Raw genomic sequence first — 23,404 nt, forward strand, 5'->3', positions numbered from 1 at the left:
CATGCAGGCTCTCGGGGAAAGCTGGCTGGGAGCTCCATGTCTGTGCTGATGCCTACCTTTGGCCTTTCAGTTCCAGTCAGTGGACAATTTGGTAAGTCCTTGCTTTCTTTTTTCCTGTTATATCGCTAGTAACTAGCCCTAACTTGCCTCTATCTCAAATATTTGTGTAAAGAAACCTAGTTGTCCCCTTCCTCCTTTCCCTGAGGCTACAAGGATGTGAAAACATGTTGTTCTGTTGACTGGGACCCTAAGCGCTAGGCTACTTGGGACTCACTCTCAATCCAAATCTGCCATGGAAGGCAGAGACACACAGCATAGAATTCTCAGCAGAAGGAGGTACCACTAGCCTAAGGTGGGATTCAAGCAAGCCTGATAGACTAGAGAGAATCCTAAAAGGAAAAATAGCTTTAAAAAAAAAAAAAAAGAGGGAAAAAGCCACTATTTGAAAATAGGAAGAAGGTTGGACTCCCATAGCTTTGACCCTAGCCATGTGTAATCACTTTAGCCAAACTTTCTGAGATTTTTTTTTCATTAACACCTTAAGTCATGATGACTTTGAACTCCCGTCCATTCTATGGGTCAACAGAAAGCCCATTCTCTGTGGGATATATATATATATATATTTTTTTTTTTTCCAGCATACTAAGTGCATCCTGGGAGTTGTTGGTTCCCCCCTGCATGTCATGGCTCACAGGCTGCACATTGTCTCCTGCAGGGCCTGGGTCCTCTGTTATCCTCCTTGGTATCATTTCCTGTAGCTCCCTGCCTACCCTCAAGTAAAGGCAAGACACTGATAATGTTCCAGGATGGGGAAATGAAACAGAATGATTTGCTTCAGTTATTACAAGTGGTTAATTTCACAGCCCACTGAGTAGTAAGTTTAGGAAGGTCCTGGCAAGGTCATAGAGCCTTGAGCATATAGAAAGGGCAACTTACTCAGATCAAAGAGGAATCTAGCTATACTCACCTAAGAAAAGATTTCCCCACCCTTCTTTCAGACCTGCTGCTCAGGTTCCCCATTTCTCTGTTTCCAGGGATGCTGGTGAGGATTTCTCACAGCTATTCTCACTGAGAACATAGGGCACTTTGTCCAAACTTTTAAGAGAAAGTCTTACTTATATCTGCAAATACTTGCAAATGTCTTACATTAGCAAACAGCACATCTAGATTCTTTTTTCTTTTTTTGTTGGTCATGGGGCTTGAACTCTGGGCTTGGGTGCTGTCCCTGCGTTCTTCAGCTCAAGGCAAGCACTCTACCACTTGAGCCACAGCACCACTTCTGGTTTTCTGGTTTTATTGGAGATAAGAATCTCATGGGTTTCTGGGTTTATTGGAGATAAGAATCTCATGGACTTTCCTGCCCGGGCTGGCTTTGAACATCGATCTCAGATCTCAGCCTCCTGAGTAGCTAGGATTACAGGCATGAGCCACCGGCGCCCTGCTCACATCTAGATTCTTGTCTAAAGCATACAGTAAGAGCACTTTACAGCTTTTATTTCCAGGTAGAGAAAAGGTATGCCTTTATTACTTATTTTTCCATAACTAATGAATCTATTTGGGTAGTTCTTCTAGGAAAAAATGGTAAGAATGTTTAAAGTCTCGAGCTTTGGGAAAACAGTTGTTTATAGGCCCCTTCAGTGGAAATACTCTCCCTTACCTGAGTATAAAACTACCAAGAAAGAAGCACATGTAAAGAGATTCTATGTAAAATTTTATAGTAAATTATACACCATGAAATTGAGATTTTTTTATTTAAAAACAATAAAACAATACAAATAGAAATAATCTGTTTTACTTTCTACTTCCCAGAAGTTACACGACATAGGCAATTTGCACAACAAAGGCATACATCTCATATTGATTTTTTTTTCAATTGTGGTGGCTGCCACAGCTTTAGGCATCATAACTGTGTTCATGGCAGGAAAGGGTGGGGGCTCCAGTAGAAGAGGGAATGGGAGCTGTCAAAGAACTCTCCGTGTGCTTCTCTTCTTCTAACATAAAGGAAAATCCTTTCCCTAGAACCCCCATTCTCCCTAGCTTTCTTCTGTTACTGAAGTCTTAGACTAAGGGCTCCACTCTGGGGATTCAAGAAGATCAGATTTGGCTATTTGTTGTGGCTCTGAACAGTAAAGAGATAAGACAGTGCATGGTCCCAATGGGAAGATAGTGGGTCTAGCCAACTTGAAAGAACTACTTTCCAAGCCAGGCACTGGTGGCTCATGACTCTAATCCTTGCTACTTAGGGGGCTGAGATCTGAGAATCACAGTTCTAAGCCAGCCCAGGCAGGGAAGTCCATAAGTCTCTTGTCTCCAATAAACTACTCAGAAGAACTGGAAGTACAGCTGTGGCTCAAAGTAGTAGAACACTAGTGTTGAGCAAAAATGCTCAGCAACAGTGCTCAGGCCCCAAGTTCAAGCCCCACTACCAACCAAAAAAAAAAAAAAAAAGAACAAAGAAAGAAAAGTACAGGTACTGGGCCAGGGAACCTTTTCCCCCAAGGGCTATTTGAATATTTATGACATCATTTGAAGTCCATATAAAAGTATCAGTACACACAGCCAGACAGCAAACAGCAGTTGATTAGAGCTAGATGATTCCTACTCCTAGTAAAGAGACAAAATGGAGTTATTTGAGGTGACAACTGCCCTTCTTCAGGTTTAGGACAATGATGGGAGACTTATAGGTGCCATTCCTGTGATCTGTAATACAACATAGTAAAATATGGTATGTGACATTCTGTTGATTATGATGTTCTAGTCAATCTTTTCCTTTCCTTCCCTTCCCTTCTTTTCCCTTCCCTTTCTTTCTCTTTCTCTTTCTTTTTCTTTCCTTCCTTCCTTCCTTCCTTCCTTCCTTCCTTCCTTCCTTCCTTCCTTCCTTCCTTCCTCCCTTCCTCCCTTCCTCCCTTCCTTTCTCTGTCTTTCTTTATTACAGAATCACATTATATAGTCCAAGTTGGCCTTGCAATCTTCCTGCCTCAAGGTCCCAAGTGCTGGGATTACAGGTGTGTAACATCAGATCAATCCTAAAATCTTGAAAATAGTTATTCCTATGTCTTCAACCTTCAAGAAGATAGATTAGGTAAATGCAGAACTATGTTACTAGTTTTAGATAAGTACTCTTAAATGATTAACACAACTACATGAGTGAGAATCTGACCTAATGTTTTAAGTAATAATGGAGACTGATACAGTATGAAGGGAGACATCAAGCTTTTATCCTGTGTTCAATTACCCATCAGATATGTGCAAGAGAAAAGTTAGTGTGTTTATGAAAGCAGCCCTCTAGTCCCTGGTATAATGTCTCTAAGGGAACCTAGCACTCAAAGTCAAGGCTCACTTTTTCAAATCTATGGTGAGCAGCATTTTAGAGGGAAATGAATTGGGACTACCCATCAGGAGCCAGACCCATGTTTTCCTATGTTATCAATTCTCCTTCTCAATTGTCAACCACTTTTGCTCTGTCACATTCCTCAGAAGTTTAGGCCATCAGAACAGTGGTTCCACAGAACTTTTTTCATGAAGTACCGCATCTTGGACAGAATCATAAATAGCAATACAAATTCATTTGTATTCCCATTGAAAGATTAGCCTACCCCCAACACAGATCTTTGAGCAAGCCAGAGAGTAACTTTGTGACAGGAAAGGATGCGTCTCCTGGTAAACAATTTGTGTGGAAATTATTTTTATTGTTAGCCCTCACAATCTCAAAGCTGCACAACTCAGAAGATAAACACTCTGATTTAGAAAGAGGCCCAATAACAGGTTTTTATTAGGGAAGTATCATTTAAAACAAAATCTTCCCCTAATCAAAAAAAAATCCTCTTCACCTTGGTAGTAAAGGAAGAAAACACTTTTATTATCAAATAAACATAAATCAGAATGCATCACAGGCAATCCACTAAGAGATTGAAAAGACAGAAAGGAATCCTACTCCTTTGTTCAAACAAACAGAAACAACCCATACATGCATGTTTTCTAGAGAAACATTAATTAGCAAAAGGACCTGAAGAAGCAGGTCATTGTAACTTTATCATGGAAGGGGTGGGGAGGGGGGAGAGACCACCTGTGTTAGCTAACTGGCTTTTCCTTGGAGAGACAAAGTTCTCAGAGTTTGATGAGAACCATTCGTTTCAACTATTAGAGCACTGTGAGCTTTCCAATGTTAGGCACTTCCTCTCCCATGGGAACTAGAAGATGAGGAAGATATCCCTAGATGGATACCAAACAAAAAAGATAGCACCTGAGACTTAGCTGAGACTAACAGGTGCCAATTACCATGGTAAGATTTACAAACATCTGAAGAGTCAGAGAAATACATTTCTTTTTTTTTTTTTTTAATTTGAGAACATACTGTACAGAGGGGTTACAATTACATTGGCAGGATAATGCATACATTTCTTACCAAGCATTGCAGCCTCCTCCTTTGTTTACCCTTCACCTCCCTTCCCAGCCTCCCCCCTCCCCCCCACCCAATCATACCCCCCCCCCCACACCGACATTGTAAAGCTGGTTTTGACATGACATTTTGTACTTCTCATTGTTGCAACAGGTCCACCTGAATCCTTAAACGACTTGTTTGTCCCCATCTCCTCCACATGTTATACTGACATCAAATATAGTGAAAGCGGGGGTTACACTGTGGGGGAGGGACATACAAAGCAACAAAGAAATAATCTTATAAATGAGTTAGAAACACATGCATGAAAGAAACGAAAACATTTCTTAAAAGGAGGGAAAAAGATAAAAGTCTCTTCCCTTGCTTACAATAGGGAGAGTTAAGTTTTTTTCAGATTTTTATTTGCTCATAAATTCTCCGCCTTCTGTCCCTCCATGTTTCCAAGATCTTAGGGCCAAATTCATGCCAGGTAATATCTTCTTGTTATGAGAGTGTCTTGGATATTTGGGTCTTTAGGAGCACTGTACTCTTGCACTTCAGATGGTAGTTTAATCAATGCCGACTTCTCATTGGTATGAGTAAAATACAACTTGGACCTTGCCCTAAAACTGCATAATTGACCATCAAATGGCTATTTTCCCTCCATGTACAAACTCCATCTCACCACATACTTGAGCTATATGTATGTTTCCCTCCTTCCATTTGAGGTTCATTGCCTAGAGCTGATGAATAAAACTGATAAAAAGACAATTCAAAAGAGAAAGTAAAGTTTTAGCTATAAATGTATACACAGAATTCACACATTAAACTGTGTGAGCCAGATGACTGAAGTTTATTTACTGCTCATGCTAAACAAAGGAAACAGAGTTTGAGACTTTGAGGAAAGGGAAGCAAGTTATGGGAAGGAGACCAGAAATGTATATTGACCAAGAGTTTTTTAGTTTGTTCTACAGATTCAAGTTTCTACTTTCTCCATTGAGAAAGTCCAGGAGAACAAGATATCTTACCAAAGGAAATTCTCTTTACAAAAGGAACATTGATTCATTGTTTAGAGCTTTTCTTACTTTTGATGGCCATCAATTCTCACAATAATCCATATTCCAAAGCGCGTATTTTGCGATGTTGTATCCTGATACCCACCACACAGGTACATTTATCTTAGAGAAGTATCTGTTACATGAAGAGCCCTGGAGGGAGTCAGGAGAAGTGTAATATTCATATAGTAGCTGAGGTACTTGCCTACCTGAAAAGATAAGAGAGTTTAGAGCCTCTTATCATTCATCAATGGTAAATAGGCCCCCTAGGCTTGCCCCTCTCACAGTATCTGAGAGATCTACCTACTCCTGTAAATTCCTAAGCAGCCACTGCACCTTTCAGTAAAGTAAGGTCAAATAGAAAGTAAAGATCAGAGGCCATAGGGAAGCAGTGTCCCTCTCTGTATCATTGGGAGTTCTCCAAATCCTCTCAGGAATCTCTGTGGCTGGGACCCCATTTCAGTTCCCTTTCTCTCTCCTTGGCAGCTCTACCGAAACCTGTGATTTCCCTTCATCCTCCATGGACCACAGTCTTCTTCGGAGAGACAGTGAACCTGACTTGCAAAGGATTTCACTCCTACAAACCAGAGAAAACAAAATGGTACCATGCAAACTACAGGGGGGAAAAGGAAGAAAGAGAAATCTTAGGCAACACCCTGAAGGTCCATGAACCTGGAAAGTTCAGATGCCAGGTTCGGGGCTCACCTCCAAGTGACCCTGTGCACTTGTATTTTTCTACAGGTGAGAAAGACAAAGAAGTGGCTTTGGATTCATCTTGGTTTCCTCGGGGTTGAGAGAACTGAATCCTTCATTCCTAATTTTTTTTTTCTTTTGGTTGGTAATGGGGCTTGAACTCTGGTCCCACAGCTCTTCAGCTCAAGGCAAGTGCTCTACCACTCAAGCCACAGCACCAATTCTGGTTTTCTGGTGGTTGATTGGAGATAAGAGTCTCTTGGACTTTCCTGCCCAGGCTGTCTTTCAACCGTGATCCTCAGATCTCACCTCCTGAGTTGCTAGGATTACAGGTGTGAGCTATCGGTACCTGTCTGATGCACACTTCTCTTTTCCCATCTATTTTTTTTTTTTACCTTGTCTCCTATCAACTTCACAGTTTTCTTCATTGTTTTTCACTTGAAAATTGAAGGTTCCCTTTTTTTTTTTTTTTGCTTGTTGGTTAAAATGCTTAACATGAGCTAACATCTATGCACACTTACATAGTCAAGGAAGTAAGTTAGTTTTATGTAGCACAGAAGAAAGTTATCTGAGACCTTCCCTGCATGATTTTTTTTTTTTTTTGGGTCCGGTCGTGGGGCCTGAACTCTGGGCCTGGGCGCTGTCCCTCAGCTCTTCAGCTCAAGGCTAGCACTCTACCACTTGAGCCACAGCACCACTTCCAGCTTTTTCTGTTTTATGTGGTGCTGAGGATTTGAACCCAGGGCCTCAGGCATGCAAGACAAGCGCTCTACCACTGAGCCACCTCCCCAGCCCCCCTGCATGATTTTATAGCTTTGTAAAGGAGAAATCATGTACATGTGTGCTGAGCAAAAACAGAAGATGGGAAAGAAGGGCAGAAATCTCCAACCTCAGGCTTTTCATCCTCATCTGTTCTGGTCTGATAGCTGGCCTTTCTTTTTCTCTCTTTATCATTTTTGTCAGTCATGAGGCTTGAACTCTGGGCCTGGATGCTGTCCCTGAGTCTTTCTCTCAAGACTAGTGCTCTAGCACTTTGAGCCACAGCACCACTTCCAGGAGCTGGCCTTTCTTCATTCCTATTTTTCTGTCTGATTGGCCTAAAACCTCCTTTTGCAGTTTTACTTAGTTTAGACATAAAGACTTGGATCACCTCCATGGGCACAGGCCTGGAGAAAGAGGAATTCTCCACAGTTATTTAAAAATGATAATATGGGCTGGGAAGGTGGCTCAGTGGTAGAGCGCTTGCCTTGCATGCCTGAGGCCCTGGGTTTGATTCCTCAGCACCACATAAGCAAAAAGAAAAAAGCTGGAAATGGTGCTGTGGCTCAAGTGGTAGAGTGCTAGCTTTGAGCTGAAGAGCTGAGGGACAGCGCCCAGGCCCAGAGTTCAGGACCCACGACTGGACCCAAAAAAATAAAAAAATAAAAAAATAAATAAAAATGATAATAATAAAAAAACCTAACATGGTAGAATGTTAGCCTTGAGCAGAAAGCCTGAGTTCCTGAATTCAAGCCCCAGAATAATACAATGATTTCCATAAAGGGTCATTTTTATTGTCTCTTGAGCCTAGAATTGTGTCTCTGACAATAACTCCACTAAAAAACACCCATGACTGAACTACTTCCTTGTATATTTCTCCACAAGCCACTCCTTTCATAGCCCCTACTCTGAGATTTGGGGAGAATGTTGATGTTGATTTTTCCCATATTCTATGATGTCAGGGGATTTAAGCCATATTTCCTCTGCTTTTTCTTGTCTTTATTAGAAACTTTATAGTTTGAGTCTATCTTTGAATGACTGTATAAATACGTTTATGGTTTATATGGGATTTGTATCTGAAGTGTGACACACTGGCTTTGAAGGAGTAGAATATACTTGTTTCTAGAGACAAAATCCTTTTGAAGAAGAAAAGACAATCAAAGACAATCTTTGTAATTCAAGGCACGCAGAAGAAAAGAGCCCCCTAAAGGATGCACTCTTATCTCTGTTGTTTCCAGGTTTGTTAATCTTGCAGGCTCCACATTCTGTGTTTGAAGGAGACACATTGTTTCTGAGGTGCCAAAAACAAGGGAAGAAGAAACTATCTGCTGTCAAATATATTTGGAATGGAAACACACTCTATAAATCTAACAAAAGCTTGGATCTTTCTATTCCAAGAGCAAGCTTAAATAACAGTGGCCATTACCAATGCATTGGATTTATGGACAAAAATCATGTGCTTGAATCAAATCCCAAAGTTATTAAAATTCAAGGTAAGCCAGATATGGTGATTGGCTGCCCTCCGTCCTAGCTATCAGAAGGCTGAGAATAGGAGGATCAAAGTTTGAGGCCAGCCTGGGCAAAAATGTTTACAACAGCTTATCTCAACCAATTAAAAAACAAACAAACTGGACATGATAATGCAAGCCTGTCATTCTAGCTACATGAGAATTGCAAATAGGTAGACTGTGGTGGTCTAGTCTGGTCACATCATAAACATGTGAGCCTGTTTTTAAAAATAAATAAATAAAGTAGACAGGCTCTGGTGGCTCACATCTGCAATCCTATCTACTCACAAGGCTGAGATCTGAGGATCGCAACTCAAAGCCTGCCCGGGCAGGAAAGTCTGTAAGACTCTTATCTCCAATAAGCTACTTAGAAAAATCTGGAAGTAGCTCTGTGGCTTAAATCATAGAGTGCTAGCCTTGAGCGAAAGAAGCTCAAGGACAGTGCCCAGGCCTGAGCTCAAGCTCAGGTACAGTGTCCAGGCCCTAAGTTCAAACATACACACACACACACACACACACACACACACACAGAGTCAAAAAGGGTTAAAGGTGTAGCTCAAGTGTTAAAGCACCTTCCTAGCAAATACAAGGCCCATAAATCCCAGTACCACCACCACCAAAAACAATAATTTCAAAATTTCAAAGTAAAACCTTCATTTTGTATAGATTAATTTAATAATGTCAAAGTTGGAAACATTGGGCATTATATAAGGAGTTTATATTACTATCAAAACTCCACATAAGTGACAGGCAGAAGTATCCTGGGAGGCAGAGAAAGTAGAATGACTAGACTTGAGCCATCCTAGAGAAGGCAAACACAATGGCGAGCTTATTAAGTTTATCAGTCAGACATTTCCTATTTCTTCTAGAGTGCTAAGTACTCCTCAGTTGAGAACTTGAAGAAAAGAAATAACTACCCTTTTAGAGGTTGGAGGCATGGCTCAGTTGTTGGAGCCTTAGCTAATGATTGAAAGTATCAGATTCCAAGTATGAGTCCCGGTCTTAAGAAGAGAGAGAGAAAGAAAGAGAGAGAGTTAACTTTTCTCTTCTAGAACTATTTCCACGTCCAAAGCTGAATGCCACAGCCTTTCAGCCTATGGAGGGGTCTTCTGTCAACCTGACCTGTGAAACACATCTTCATCCAGAGCGACTAGACACTCCCCTTCATTTCACCTTCTTCAGAGACAAAGGAGTCATCCTGTCAGGTTGGAACAACTCCTCAGAGCTCCAGATCCCAATCATCTGGAAAGAAGACTCGGGATTATATGGTTGTGGCATCGAAACCATGACCCATAGCGTCCGCAAACACAGTCTCCTGCTAGAGATCAGCGTGCAGAGTAAGTGTAGCACCCAGGTAGCCTGAGTGAGGCTGTGACATCTTGCCTCTTTCTGCTCCTTCTGGCCCCATAGCTATAGACACAGTCCATCAGAGATGGGTTTTGTCATCTTTATAGAGATGCCAGGCTAAGATTGAGTAGTGAGAAACAACAGAGTTAGATTCCATCTCTATTTCTCTAAAAACTCAGTCTTTGCCAGCTTGGTCATATTGAAGTGGTAGGGTTGCTTCATGGAGTTAGATATAAGGCCTGGGGAAAACAGAACATGAGAACAAGATGCTCTGCTCCTGAGTGGGTAGATTCCACAATGCCAAGCTATTTAGAAAATGAATGTCCACTTCTTCTGAATTCAATGTGTGTGTTCAGCACAAAAGAAGAGGCACACACATATACATTCAAATATGGGAATAGATGGCATAGATGTCAATGCAGTGCTTCTGGAAGCGGGTAGATTCCAGCCTAGTGCTTAACAGCCACTGTTGCTACCCTCCTATTTCTCAAAAATAATTTAGACCACCAGTTAGATCAGACAAAATGTTAATGCATCTCCAGGAAAAGTCTATGATTGTTCCTGGGGCTTTGGTATTGAAAATGAAGCACATTTGATATTCTAAGTCAAAAACCCATCCCACTGATCACAATGCTAGTTCTTGTTGAGAGGCATGTCTTAAAGTCACATATAAAGTGGCCCTGTACAACACTTTAGCCCTTCCTTTCCCTGCCTGGCCCTCATCTACCATCTCCTGTTCCCAGGGATCCCTGTGTCCCAAGTCTCCATGGAGACTCAGCCCCCAGGAGGCCAAGCAGTTGAAGGGGAGACACTGGTCCTTGTCTGCTCCATGGCGGAAGGCACAGGGTACACCACGTTCTCCTGGCACAGGGAGAACATGAAGGAGAGTCTGGGGAGGAAAACTGAGCGTTCCCAGAGAGCAGAGCTGGAGATCCCTGCCATCAGGGAGAGCCAGGCCGGCGGCTACTACTGCACAGCTGACAACAGCTATGGCCCTGTCCACAGTGAGGTGGTGACCATCACTGTGAGAGGTGAGTTTTAGACACCATTGACCTTATTTATTTTCCATAGACTACATCAAATTAGGAGTGGGCAGAGCCAGCATGACTCTGTGACACAAATCTTCTTTATTGATTTCCACATTGCCATCCTTCCTTGTGACAGACATCTGCTTCTTGCTGCTTATTAGTAACTCAACCATGTCTGAGCAAAGTGACCATGGAGTAATGCTGATCAGGAGCCCTTTGACCATGCTGAGGTGATTTTATATGTGTGTTCTTTGGTCCATCGCGTGTTCATCTTAAAGAACAGCCATACCTCATTAGCAGCAGTGGGACACAGCTCTGTCACCAAAGTGTCAGCTACACCTCTCATTTCAGTACATCATCCACAGGGTATCAGAACAGTAGCTTCAAAGTGGACAGAATCAAAGGCCTAAGGCAGTCTTTTATTGGGGCAGGCCTGAGGGATGACAAGCTACCAAATTGTGTGCGGGCAGGTTATGAAACTTCCAAGCACAGACAATAGACAGAGCCCAGCTTGGTCCACTGAGGAAATAATAAACAGCTCACAGCCTTGTTTACAGCTAGTACCAGCTGTAGTGCATAGCCTTCATTTTCTCTGGTCCCAGAAGCCAAGGCAGCTTCTTAGTCAACAACCTTGACACCTAGGAAATGGTTTCTATTGGGCTTCAATTCCTCCTTCATCTCAGGTTCAAGTTGCATATCTGGTCACCCAATAAAGCTCTTTTGTTACACACACACACACACACACACACACACACACACACACACACACACACACACACACACTCACACACACACAATTATGCTTTTCTTTACAATAAAATTCCTCCAAAAAGTTTACTCTCTTCAATCCTCCCATTTTCTCTGAAAGCCACCACTATCTACCCCAGACCACCAAAATTTCTTGCTTTGATTGTTGCAATCCCAGTCTTCTGCTCAACTCATTGCTCTTCTTTGTATTCTCCATACAACACCAGAAAGAACTCTAAAATTACAATTTGTTGCTCTCCTGTTCAAACCCTTCCCTGGGCTGGGAAGGTGGCTCAGTGGTAGAATGCTTCTTTATATGCATGAGGCCCTGGGTTTGATTCCTCAGCACCACATAAGCAGAAAAAGCCAGAAGTGGCCCTGTGGCTCAAGTGGTAGAGTACTAGCTTTGAGCGGAAGTGCTAGTGCCCAGGCCCAGAGTTCAAGGCCTACAACAAAAAACATGTTGAAAACGAACTTTACAACTTGGGGCGGGGGGGGGGGGGGGGGGGAGGGGAAGGGAGTTGTGTAGGGAGGGAAGGAAATGGTAGGGGGAAAACAAAGGAGGAGGCAACAATGCTCAATAGGAAATGTACTCATTACCTTGCTCATGTAACTGAAACCCATCTGTACAGCATTTTTACAATAAACAACCATACAAAAACAAAAAAACAAAACCTTCCCTGGCTTCTGTCTCCTTCAGAATGACAGCCAACCCCCCTCCCAGTGACTCACCAGGCCCTGTCGAATCTAGCCTTCCTCCCCTCACTTTGACTCAATTTTCTATCACTCTCTTCCTATCACTTTCACAACAGACACTTCTGTCTCTTCCTTAGATTCCCAGGACCTTCATATTGCTCTTTCTCTATAACCTCATGTTCACCCCTTACTTCCTCCATACAATGTAACTAACAGCCCTTTTCCCAACTCTCCCTCTCCTAGTTCTGCTTATTCCCCTTCCACAGAACTTATCACTAACTACTAGGTCAGGAACACTACCATGTACCCTGTGTTGCTCACAGGGGTGGATCCTCACCTTAGCCACGATTGTATGTCAAATGCCTAGAACAGTGTTTGGCTAAGCTCATGCATTCAATAAATATATATGGAATGGATGGGTTTTACTTTCATTGTCTCTGTTCATTGTAGTCATAATCCTAGAACATGAAGCTATTATTGTTTGCATTCTACAGAAAAAGAGAGTTCAAAGAGATTTGGTAATTTGCACATAGTCACAGAGTTTATACATGACACAGAGTTGAACCTTGAAATCTTTCAGCACAGAGAGATGGATAATCATGTTGAAGTTCTCAGCAGAAGTGCCACACTGTCAAGTCCCTACCATCAACCATGCTAAGTAGGCAGGGAGCTGTGCTATTTATATAAGCAGTCAACTCTGACAGTCAAAGTCATGAACCTAAACCTTTCAGTTTGAAAGGTTTGAGGCTCTGGGAAGGGGCTGCCATACTAAAGGCCCAGCTGCTGCTCAATTTTCCCTTCACCTCCCTTGGGGGCAAGTCTGGTGATCAAGTGGGGCCCTCCCAGGTCAGGTGATTGAGATGTTTTCCTAGAACCAGGTGCTATAGAAGAGTATGCATCCTAGTCTAGAAGCAGCTTGGGTAGCAGAAACTTCAGGTATCATTCTCAGGAGAAAGACTGCAGTCCACAGCACTTCAAGGGAATTTCAACTATCAAGGTAGGGAAAGAGGAAGCAGATGGGGAGGGGTAGAAAGGTTAAAAGCTGCCAAGAGCATGCAATGTCATGAAAATGCAGAGTGACTCTGAAGGTAGGGAGTGGTTCCTACTGCAGACTGTGCCTCAGGGACCACACAGGTTCTGATCCTGAGGAGGGCTACAGTAGCTATTGGTAATACATATTTAAGTGCAAATTACTCCTCTTGCTTTAGGAGAAGCAGATCCTGGAATGAGTTCTCATCTTCTGATCTAGGCCACTTTCTCTCTCTCTCTGTCTCTGTCTCTGTCTCTGTCTCTCTCTTTCTCTCTCTGTCTCTGTCTCTGTCTGTCTTTGTCTCTGTCTCTGTCTCTGTCTCTGTCTCTGTCTCTCTCTCTCTCTCTCTCTCACACACACACACAAATGCTATAAGTACCCCCATTTTCTAGATGGGAAAAACTGAGATATGAGAAGATTGAATCATTTTCCCTAGCCACGCAGCTAGTAAGTAGAAGAGATGGGATCCTAGCCCAATAATATGGTTTTAGAATCCTTTCTAAGACTGATTTTTAAAACTTCTCTTAAGATTCACCATTTAGTTCCAAGCATGGGTATAGATGATTTTCATTTTGCACAGACAGAGGCCCAAGCAGGCAACATAAGATGCAGGGGCCAAGCCATTGTGTTCCTGAATTTTCCCTGTTCCCTTCCTCACCGCCTCTTGAGCAATCATGATGGGAAGGCCAGGCTAGCTGCCCCCTGAACACTATTTGTAGGTAGGACCGTCATAGGTCAAATGACAGATTTGTTGGTTTTGTCAGGAAGGGCAGAATGAAAAGATAAAAGTCACCTGCTGGCCCATAGGCCAGGAATCAGATTAAATCCATGGGAATTATCTTACTGTTGCTTTTGCTCTGATGTATGGATGCTCCCTGTCTATAATTCTTGAGTACTGGTGTCTGAAGTCTAAATTTGGCTTACTTGGGGACTGAGAATCAGTATGGAAAGCAACACTGCCATCTCATTCTTTGTCCCCTGATCCTGCTCTTACCTTCCATCCCTTCCATTTATTTGTTTATTGCTGTCTCCTCTCTCCAGCCCCTAAGCTCCACAGCTGTGGGAGCTTCACTATTATGTTTACTGGCTGAATCCTCAAGGCTAGATCCTAGGCTACTACTTGCTAGGATTCAGTAAATGTTTGATAAGTGTGTAGATACACGGAATGAAATCTCTGGCTGTGGATAACAGATTAAAATGGGCACTATAGAAAACTCAGAAACTTCCAATATCAGAGATTCTATTAGTGAACAAATCTATTGGTTCTCCAATCATATAATCTCTTACTAGGTATCTTGGAGAGATGTCCAAGAAACTAGATTACAAGAATATGGGATGCTCCCCCCCACACACACAAATTCTTCCTAATCTGTTCATTTCTGAGTTGATTCACCGAAGGTAGAAAGGGCTATTTCCCATGTCACTCTGGTCTACGCAGGAACTTTTCTGTCCATACCTTGGCCCCAGGCATCCTTACAAGTCCCACCTCATCCCTTATATCTTTTTGTCTGTAAGGTGCAGGATCCCAGTCAAAATGAGGAAAGGTTCCAGGACTGCATGGCAAATTCAAGCGCTAAGTTTTTCTTCTGGGGCTCACACAGGCTCTTTCCCCTTAGAGATCCCAAGCAACAGAAGCAACCTCATGGGTTTGGGAGCTGCTGGAGGCCTCTTCAGCATTCTTCTCCTGCTGTTTTTCTGCTGGAGCTGGAGGAAATCAGGTTTGTACTCCTTTCTTACCTTTGCTGGGGTCCCTACCTAGTCACCACATGTCATCCGGACAATCACACAAACCCACATCTCTTCCTTAAAGGGCAATTTCCCAAATAGCCCCAAGTGGATAAAGCTACTTAGAGCCACTCTAGTATATTAAGTCTCAATTAACAGGTAGAGGAAAAATGAGACTTCGATTGTTAAGCTTCAAACAATTTATCTAAACAATTTATTTGGAAAGTTCATACAAATGAGGCAGCTAGATATTTCTTTCTATCTGAAACCTACCATAAAAAGATATTAAAAGTAAACTAGAGGGATCTGAAGAAAAGACAGAATGGAAGCTGGTGAGGAAGCTGGATTCTCTGGGTGGAAGCTGGAGCCTTCCATCTTGTGTGTCAGCTGCCTTATTCCCCACTGTTCAGCCTCCTTGCCCCAGATACATGCGTGATTCCAAAGGCTTTCTGCCCAAGCCTTGGACAGGCTAACTTCAAATGCCAGAAAGCCTGGTATAGAAGACAGACTCAGAAATTTTTTTAGCTTTAGAACATTCCACTCATCCTTCAACTCTAGTACTAGGCTGGACATAGAAGTTTTGAACCCCAACCACAATAATCTTTAAGAAACCTGAGTTGGAATTTGAGTTCCAACCTGAGTGGGGACCTGAGGTTCTTATGGCCACAGCCACAAATGTTCCTTGAAATCCAGTGAAAGCTCACTACTCTGTAAGAGTAATTTTTTTTGTTTCATCAATATTTATTTATAGAGGTATGTCGAAACGCCCTTAAGTTGTAATGGTCTCAAATCGTTGCACATCTAACTCAGGAATGTGTAGTACTGGCCTCAGAAATCTATATGTTTTGTTCAATCCTTTTTCACAGTATTTCATGAAGATCATTTCTGGGCTCACGTTTGTGTTAACTTCTAAATGACCTGTCTGTGTAGCTCTACTATGTGAAGTCTTTGAGAAAGAGCTTCCTCTGCTGACGTGAATGTGTCTTTGCTTCATTTTTCAGGAAATAATTTCCAGGAAGAAGAAACTAGGTAAGTGTACAATATGCAAAACTGTGTGAGGTTGCAAAATTTGATCAAGTTATTTCTTTTAGATCCTATGGCTAGGTACTTCCACTTTCATGTTTCTTGAGTAGACCAAAAATGAGGCTTCCTAAAACTATTCTTGTGTGTTCATAACATTATTCATTTTGCATATTATTTAGATTGGTTTTTTTTAAATCTGAAATCAATCCATTCAAGTGAATGCATGGTCCCAAAGAGTGTTGATTTACATGAGTTGGAAGAGAATATTTCTGATACCTATGGTCCGGTAGTTAGACTGTTACTATGCCAATAGACACAATGACTAGGTTCCAGATTTTCTATAAATGCTTTGCATTTTTCAGGGAAGTCTAAGTTTCTAATATTCTTATTATTACCCAAAACATGCATGTGTATTTATTAGACTTTGTGTGCTTGAGTTCAGTTTGGAAAATATTGTCTATGTCAGTATCTTAGTCTTAGGTGATAGCCAGGAATTAGGGAATGGGTTATGTTTAATTTTTCTTTGATTTGTCCAGATGTGACAGTGTGAAGACACTTAGTCACTACTTCCTGATGATGAGGCTGGTTATTGGAACCATTCCATGAGACCACTGTCACTCAGATGTCAAAGATTGTCTGGCTTTTTTCCCAGGCAGCCTGCTCATACCATAATCCTTGGATTTCTTTCAAAAGTACAATCTGACTCTATACAGCCCATTGAAGCACCAATAAAACCCTTCTCTTTCCTATTGACTTTTCACTGGAGTCCCCTCATGTTGTACCTGTTAGAATGCTCCAGAGATCATCACATGATTTTACATTTCACAGGAGCCCTCCCAACCCTGCCTCTGGAGAGTCCCCTCGGTCCATCTGCCCTGCCCAGGTCCAACTGCAACCCTTGTATGTGAATGGTAAGGACTCCTCTGTACAAAGCTGGAAAGAGAATGTGCTTTGAGTCCTCAGAGTCAACCTCAGCTCCCTACAGTTCCCCAAACTCAGATATTCACCTTAAACAATTGCTTCATTGTGTGTCCAAGAAGAATAGAGGTAATGCTTGGGAAGAGGCATTTGCAACTTATAACATGAACAACACAGCCTAAAATGTTGTCTTTTTTTCCAGTGCAATACCAAGAGGGTGACTTGGTGTATTCTGAGATCCAGACTATTTGGCTAAGAGGAGAAGAAGAAGGTATGTCTCTGGGAAGAGATTCTGGCTGCAAACTATGTTCACTAATCCAGTAGACAGTTTTTGAGCACATCCTATATGCTAGGTACTCTGTAAGTGTATGAAGAGTCAATGAACAAGGCAGACAAAAATTCCTATTGTGTGGAGCCTAGATTCTAAAGAGTGAAGAAAAACATGGAATGTATCTTTACTAGTGATCAAAACAAAAATTAAGCATTCTTCTAAGAGATACTATGATCCTAATAGTGTATTATTAGGATTGTTTCTAGGTCTGAATGAATGGACATTTGTAAGGTATTTACCATGATAGTTACTACTCTGAGAACATTTATATATAGCATATAAAAATTTTCCTCCATTTTTCATAGGGCTATGTCCCAATAACTTTATTGTAAATTGAGAATATTTGAGTTGAAAGTACATATAAGGTATCCAATAGCATAGCTTATCATTCATTCTGCAGTGTGCCATAGATTATGTTTTTTTGTTTTATTGAACTCAGGGCCTTGCCACACTCCTGCTTGGCTTATTTTACTCAAGGCTGGTGCTTCTACCACTTGAGCCACATCTCCACTTCCAGCTTTGGCTGGTTAATTGGAGATCAGAGTCTTACAGACTTTTCTCACCTTGCCACAATCTTCAGATCTCAGCCTCTGGAGTAGCTAGGATTACAGGCATGAGCCATCGATGCTAGGCAGACATCTACTTTTTAAAATCTCTTTTCTCCCTATGCTTTCTTGCTCTGTTTGATTAACCCAAGCTCCTAGAGTCAAGGAAATAAGCAGTTCTGTTTCTTTAATAAATCCAGGTATAGCACCTGCCTTGGGAATTTAAACCTCTGGTATCATTATCTCACTTATAATTTAATGCTGAACCTTTTTTTTTTTTTTTTACAAATCAAGTGTGTAGGAGTTAAAGAGACTGAGCACTTTCTCAAGGTCACAAAGCCAGAAAAAGTCAAAGCTCAGACCAAGTTTTGTGTCTTGCTCTAATATTTGCTGCTTGCCTAGCCTTTTCTACATCTGAGTGATATGTGTCACCACATCCTTTGCTTTGTCTATCACTTTGCTATCTGAAGCCCTCCCATGAACCAGGGACTCTGAACAGCAGAATTAAAACTGTCATCCACGTGGATTGATTGAGTACATCTTAGCTTATCTTACAGAGCTACCTTGATCATTTAGTCTTTCTTCACACTCCTTTACATATTTGCCCAAGCACCATTTCTGTTGATAGACTAGATATATTTTAGGCACTTGAGGCATTGATGATCTGTAGAAAAAAATCTTTCACTTTATGCAGCAGGTTTGCATAAAGTCCCTGAAATAATAAGCAAAATTCTGTGCATCTGACCATTATTCCGGGGATAGACTACCTAGCTTCTGTCATATCACTAAAAATACCAATGATCCCAAAATGTGTGATAAGAATACACTGAAATAGGACAGGGGGTGGGGAGAGGGGAGATGGGAAGGGATGATAAGGAGAAACAAAGGAGGAGGCAACAATGCTTGATAAGAAATGTACTCATTATCTTGCCCATGTAATTGTAACCCCTCTGTACAGTATTTTCACAATTAAAAAAAAGAATACACAGAAACAGAAACCTTGGGGAGGGTATCTCCTTTTCAGGCTTAATCTCTCCATACAATTACTGTGGCTACCTGACTTATGTAACTGTAATCCTTCTGTTCATCACCTTTACAATTAAAAAAAATACTGTGGTGCTCCAATGATTCCTCCCTTTGTTTTCTGGGATTCCTAATTTCTAGTATATGTAGTCCAACAAATCATGCCTCTCTATGGCTTTACCCCTATGAGACTGTGTCAACAGGGGCTGGGAATGTTGCTTAGTGATAGAGTGCTTGTCTAGCATGAATGAAGCCCTGGGTCTGATTTCTCCGTACCACATAAACAGGAAAGGCTGGAAGTGGCATTGTGGCAAGTGGTAGAGTGCTGCCTTAAGCAAAAGAAGCTCAGGGACAGTGTTCAGGCCCTGAGTTCAAGCCCCAGGACTGATTAGGGGGCACAAACTCTGTCAACAAAATCAAGAACTAGAGCATGCATATATAAGAGGGAGTTTTCTCACAGGATAGACCTATAGAGAGCTCTATGGGAATTTACCAAACTGTTGGGGAGGGTAAGATGGATGGACCATAACTCAAGAGAAGCAAGAACTGAACAAAGTGGAAAAATAATACATCAACATCTGGTAGAAGAGACTTCACAGATCAATGAAGCTTGAGAAGAACTTGCAGAGGGCTGGGCTAAGAAATGATGAAACAGGAAATGAAATGGGTTGTACAGAGTTGAGGAGCTGAAGTGGGAAAATTATGGCCATCAGTGGAGAGAGTCAAATGGCCCCAGACTATGAGACATAAGCCACCAGACTAGGCTCTAAGTGTATCTTCATGCTAATGATTCAGTGATTTGTCTTTCCCTCTGTAGCCAGAGCCTCCAGGACTTCGCTAGAGCAAAAGGTAAGTTTCATTCCCCATTGTTTCTCTCCTGACACTTGCTGTAGTGCCATGCTCTTTCCAGTTCTTCATTTATCTTCTCTTCATCCCAGAGGACCTCAATTGTCTACTCTGAGGTGAAGATACAGCCCTCCACTAACCCAGCAGAAGAGGTCAGCCGCTCCAAGGATGAAGACATGGAATGTTATACAAATGTCTTCAGTTGATTTGAACCTGATCTAGAGACCCAGTGCAGTCAAGGCTCTAGAGTGACCAGAGAGTCAGTATTTCTCCCCCCACCCAGGACACTCTGGTCATCAATCTGAAGTGGTAATGGGCTGTCCATGGAAATACTTTTCTAAAAGGACCAGGTCCAGTTAGGGGAAGACTCTGTTACCTGCTCTGAGATTGTATTCCTGAGTCACTGATTTAGGGAAGGGAAATGGTGAAAGAGAAGGACCGAGCTCAAAAAACAGAAGCATACATTTCTCTGAGCTGGGACTTGCACAAAGAGAAAAGATTGAGCACTCTGGATTTGTGTTTAACACATTCGTAATTCTGCAGAGTCTTCTGCATCCACTGGTTTAACTGTGAGGAGCTATGCAGGTGTATGGCAGAAAATATATAGCCTCTCTCCCCTGCCTGCAATGTTCACACTATCCACCTCAAATCGTTTAAAGACAAAAACTTTTTAAAATTCAAAAAAGAAAAAGTCAGGAGAACTGGAGAAGTAATCTCTAGGCTGAGCTTCCCAAACAAGAACATTATCTTAAGGTCACTTGGGACAAAAATCTCTCTTTCTGGTTTTTGTTGCTGTTGTTAGTACTGAGGTTTGAACTCAGGGCCCCATGCTTATTAGACAGGCACTTTATTACTTGAGCCAAATACCAACCTTTTTTTTTTTTGCTTTAGTTATTTTTTAGATAGGACCTTGTTTTTGCCTAGGTCCAGCCTCAGACCAGAGTCCTCCTTCCAATATTCCCATGTAGCTGGAACAGCAGACATGTACTATGCCCAGCTTATTTGTTGAATTTTTTTTTGTTGTTTTTCATTTTCTTTTTTTTCTTTGATTTTTGCCAGTCATGGGGCTTAAATTCTGGGCCTGGGTTCTCTCCCTGGACTCTTTTTTGCTCAAGTCTAGCACTCTACCACTTGAGCCAGTGTACGACTTCTGGCTTTTTCTGTGATTTATTGGAGGTAAAGGTCTCATAGACTTCCCTGCCTGGGCTGTCTTAGGACCACAATCCTCAAATCTCAGATTCCTGAGTAGCTAAGATTACACATGTGAGCCACAGGTGCCTGACTTACTTGTAATATCTTTTTATGGTGTTTCAGACAGACAGAAGTATCTAGCTGGCTAGTTTATATTGTATGAACTTCCCAAGTAAATTGTTTAAATATATTGTTTTAAGCTTTATAATTGAAATGTCATTTTTACTAGAAACAAAAGTGTACTAATTTGTAGGGATCATCCTGAAATATTAAAGGTATTAATGTGGATTGAATATATATTAAAATAGTAAACCAAATGATAAATTTGACTTGAGGTAATCTGATGAGGGGAGGGTGTGGAAAATAAGCAAGGTATTGATGAGATGGGACTGGCCATGTAGGGGACATTTCCTTCCTTCCTTCCTTCCTTCCTTCCTTCCTTCCTTCCTTCCTTCCTTTCTTTCTTTCTTCCTTCTTCCTTCCTTCTTTTTTTTCCTTTTCTTTTGTGCTGGTGCTGGGGCTTAAGGCCTCACCCCTCACTTGGCTTTTTTGCTCAAGGCTGGCCTGCTGGCTGGCCTGCTATCTCTTGAACCATACCTCACTTACAATATGTGTGCCATCTCTGAAGCTGGGTATTAAGCACAACATCCAGGAAGGAGCCTTATACTATTTCTACTTTTGTATGTTTTCAATTTTATACAATAAACAGTTAAAGTTCTATACCCAGACGTTGACACTGTCAATCACCTTTGACCGAAGCACCTCACACTTCCATTGCAGCAGTGGTCTGTGTCTCTTTGCCTCTTTCCTTCCCAGTCCATTCTCAGCACAGTGGCTGTTGTGGCTGCTTTCTCACACTAAAACCAGGTCCATAAGAGTATACAAGGTCTCCCCAGTCTATGTCCTTGGGGCTCTCTGATCTCATCTCCTATTTTCTCCTCTTTGCACACAATCTTCTTGCTGCTTCTTGAGCAGACATAACACAAAAATGCACACTGAGACCTTTACACTGGCTGTTCCCTTTGCTTAGAGTGCTTTTCTACCCAGGAAGGCTTTGAGGTCTACCCTGAATCACATAGAAATTTAGAAACTACTCCCCTTTCATTACTGATATAACCCAAGACATCTACAACTATGCCCAGAACATAGAAGGTAATTGATACATTTTTTTTTTTTGCCCTGGGGCTTGAGCACAGGGCCTGGACCCTGTCCCTGAGCCTCTTTGTGCTCAGGACTAGTGCTCTACCATTTGAGCCACAGCACCACTTCCATCTTTTTCTGAGTGTTTTTTTCAGAGTCTCATGAACTTTTCTGCCTAGGCTGGCTTTGAACCACAACCCTCAGATCTCACTCGCCCTCCTGAGATAGCTGGGATTACAGCTATCTGATAACTAGGATTATGTGTGTTAGCCACCAGCGCACAGCTTGACCCCTGTTTGTTTGTTTGTTTGTTTTTTGCCAGTTGTGAGGTCTGAACTCTGGGCTTGGGCACTATCCCTCAGCTCAAAGCTAGCGCTTTACCACTTGAGCCACAGCATCACTTCTGGTTTTTTCTGCTTACTTGGTGCTGAGGAATCAAACCCAGGACCTCATGCATGCAAGGCAAGCACTCTACCACTGAGCCACCTTCCCAGCCCCTTGACCCTGTTTTTGTTTGTTTTTTTGTTTTGTTTTGTTTTTTGGGTCCAGTCGTGGGGCATGAACTCTGGGCCTGGGTGCTGTCCCTCAGCTCTTCAGCTCAAGGCTAACGCTCTACCGCTTGAGTCACAGCGCGACTTCTGGCTTTTTTCTTTTTGCTTATGTGGTGCTGAGGAATCGAACCCAGGGCCTCAGGCATGCAAGGCAAGAGCTCTACCACTGAGCCACCTTCCCAGCCCTTTTGTTTTGTTTTGTTTTTGTTTTTGTTTTGTTGGTCATGGGGGATGAACTCTGGGCTTGGGCACTATCCCTGAACTCTTCAGCTTAAGGCAAGCACTCTACCCCTTGAGCCACAGCACCACTTCCAGTTTTCTAAAGGCTTATTAGAGATAAGAGTCTCACAGACTTTTCTGCCCGGGCTGGCTTTGAACAGTGATCCTCAGATCTCAGCCTCCTCAGGTAGGTAGGATTACAGGCGTGAGCCACCGGCGCCCAGCTTGACCCCTGTTTTTGAATGAAAGAATGATCTTTCAGTAAAGAGAATCATTGTTCCTTCCAAGACGGAAGGGACTCAATGTAAACAATACTACCACATAGCACTCTGCCCTCCAAGGAGCCGACTCTCAGTTCCACTTCTGACTGGGCAGCTGATGGTGGTCAGAGCAGCCTTGTTTGAGCACAGACTTATGTGACATGTAACTTCTCATCTTCTACTAGCCCACTTCATCCTGAGCCCTTTGAGTAATCATTGCAGTAACTGGAAAAAGACAAAGCTGCTTGATATTCAACCAGGGCAGATGATCACATTGGCTGACTTCCTCCCAATCAAAACTTGGTGGTTTAACCTTTTTTTGTTGTTTCTTGAATAATCCTGTGTGGTACTGACAACTCCTTGCCTTCACTTGAGTCAAGATAGAACATTA

At 42.1% G+C, this 23,404-nt stretch overlaps 1 protein-coding gene across 1 annotated transcript; it reads left to right on the top strand.

The window, feature by feature from the left end:
- Positions 1–21,571, top strand: Fcrl4 (Fc receptor like 4). Its single transcript, XM_070000001.1, has 11 exons — positions 1–91; positions 5,920–6,174; positions 8,124–8,378; positions 9,446–9,730; positions 10,484–10,771; positions 14,858–14,959; positions 15,968–15,995; positions 16,818–16,900; positions 17,110–17,178; positions 19,624–19,655; positions 19,745–21,571. The coding sequence occupies exons 1-11, from the start codon at positions 37–39 to the stop codon at positions 19,856–19,858; spliced, it is 1,566 nt and encodes a 521-aa protein (XP_069856102.1). The 5' UTR covers positions 1–36; the 3' UTR covers positions 19,859–21,571.
- The last annotated feature ends 1,833 nt before the right edge of the window (positions 21,572–23,404 follow it).

This window comes from Dipodomys merriami, unplaced genomic scaffold (assembly GCF_024711535.1).
Source record: "Dipodomys merriami isolate MVZ:Mamm:240054 unplaced genomic scaffold, mDipMer1.0.p SCAF_56, whole genome shotgun sequence".
In the NCBI taxonomy this organism is placed as follows: Eukaryota; Metazoa; Chordata; class Mammalia; order Rodentia; family Heteromyidae; genus Dipodomys; species Dipodomys merriami.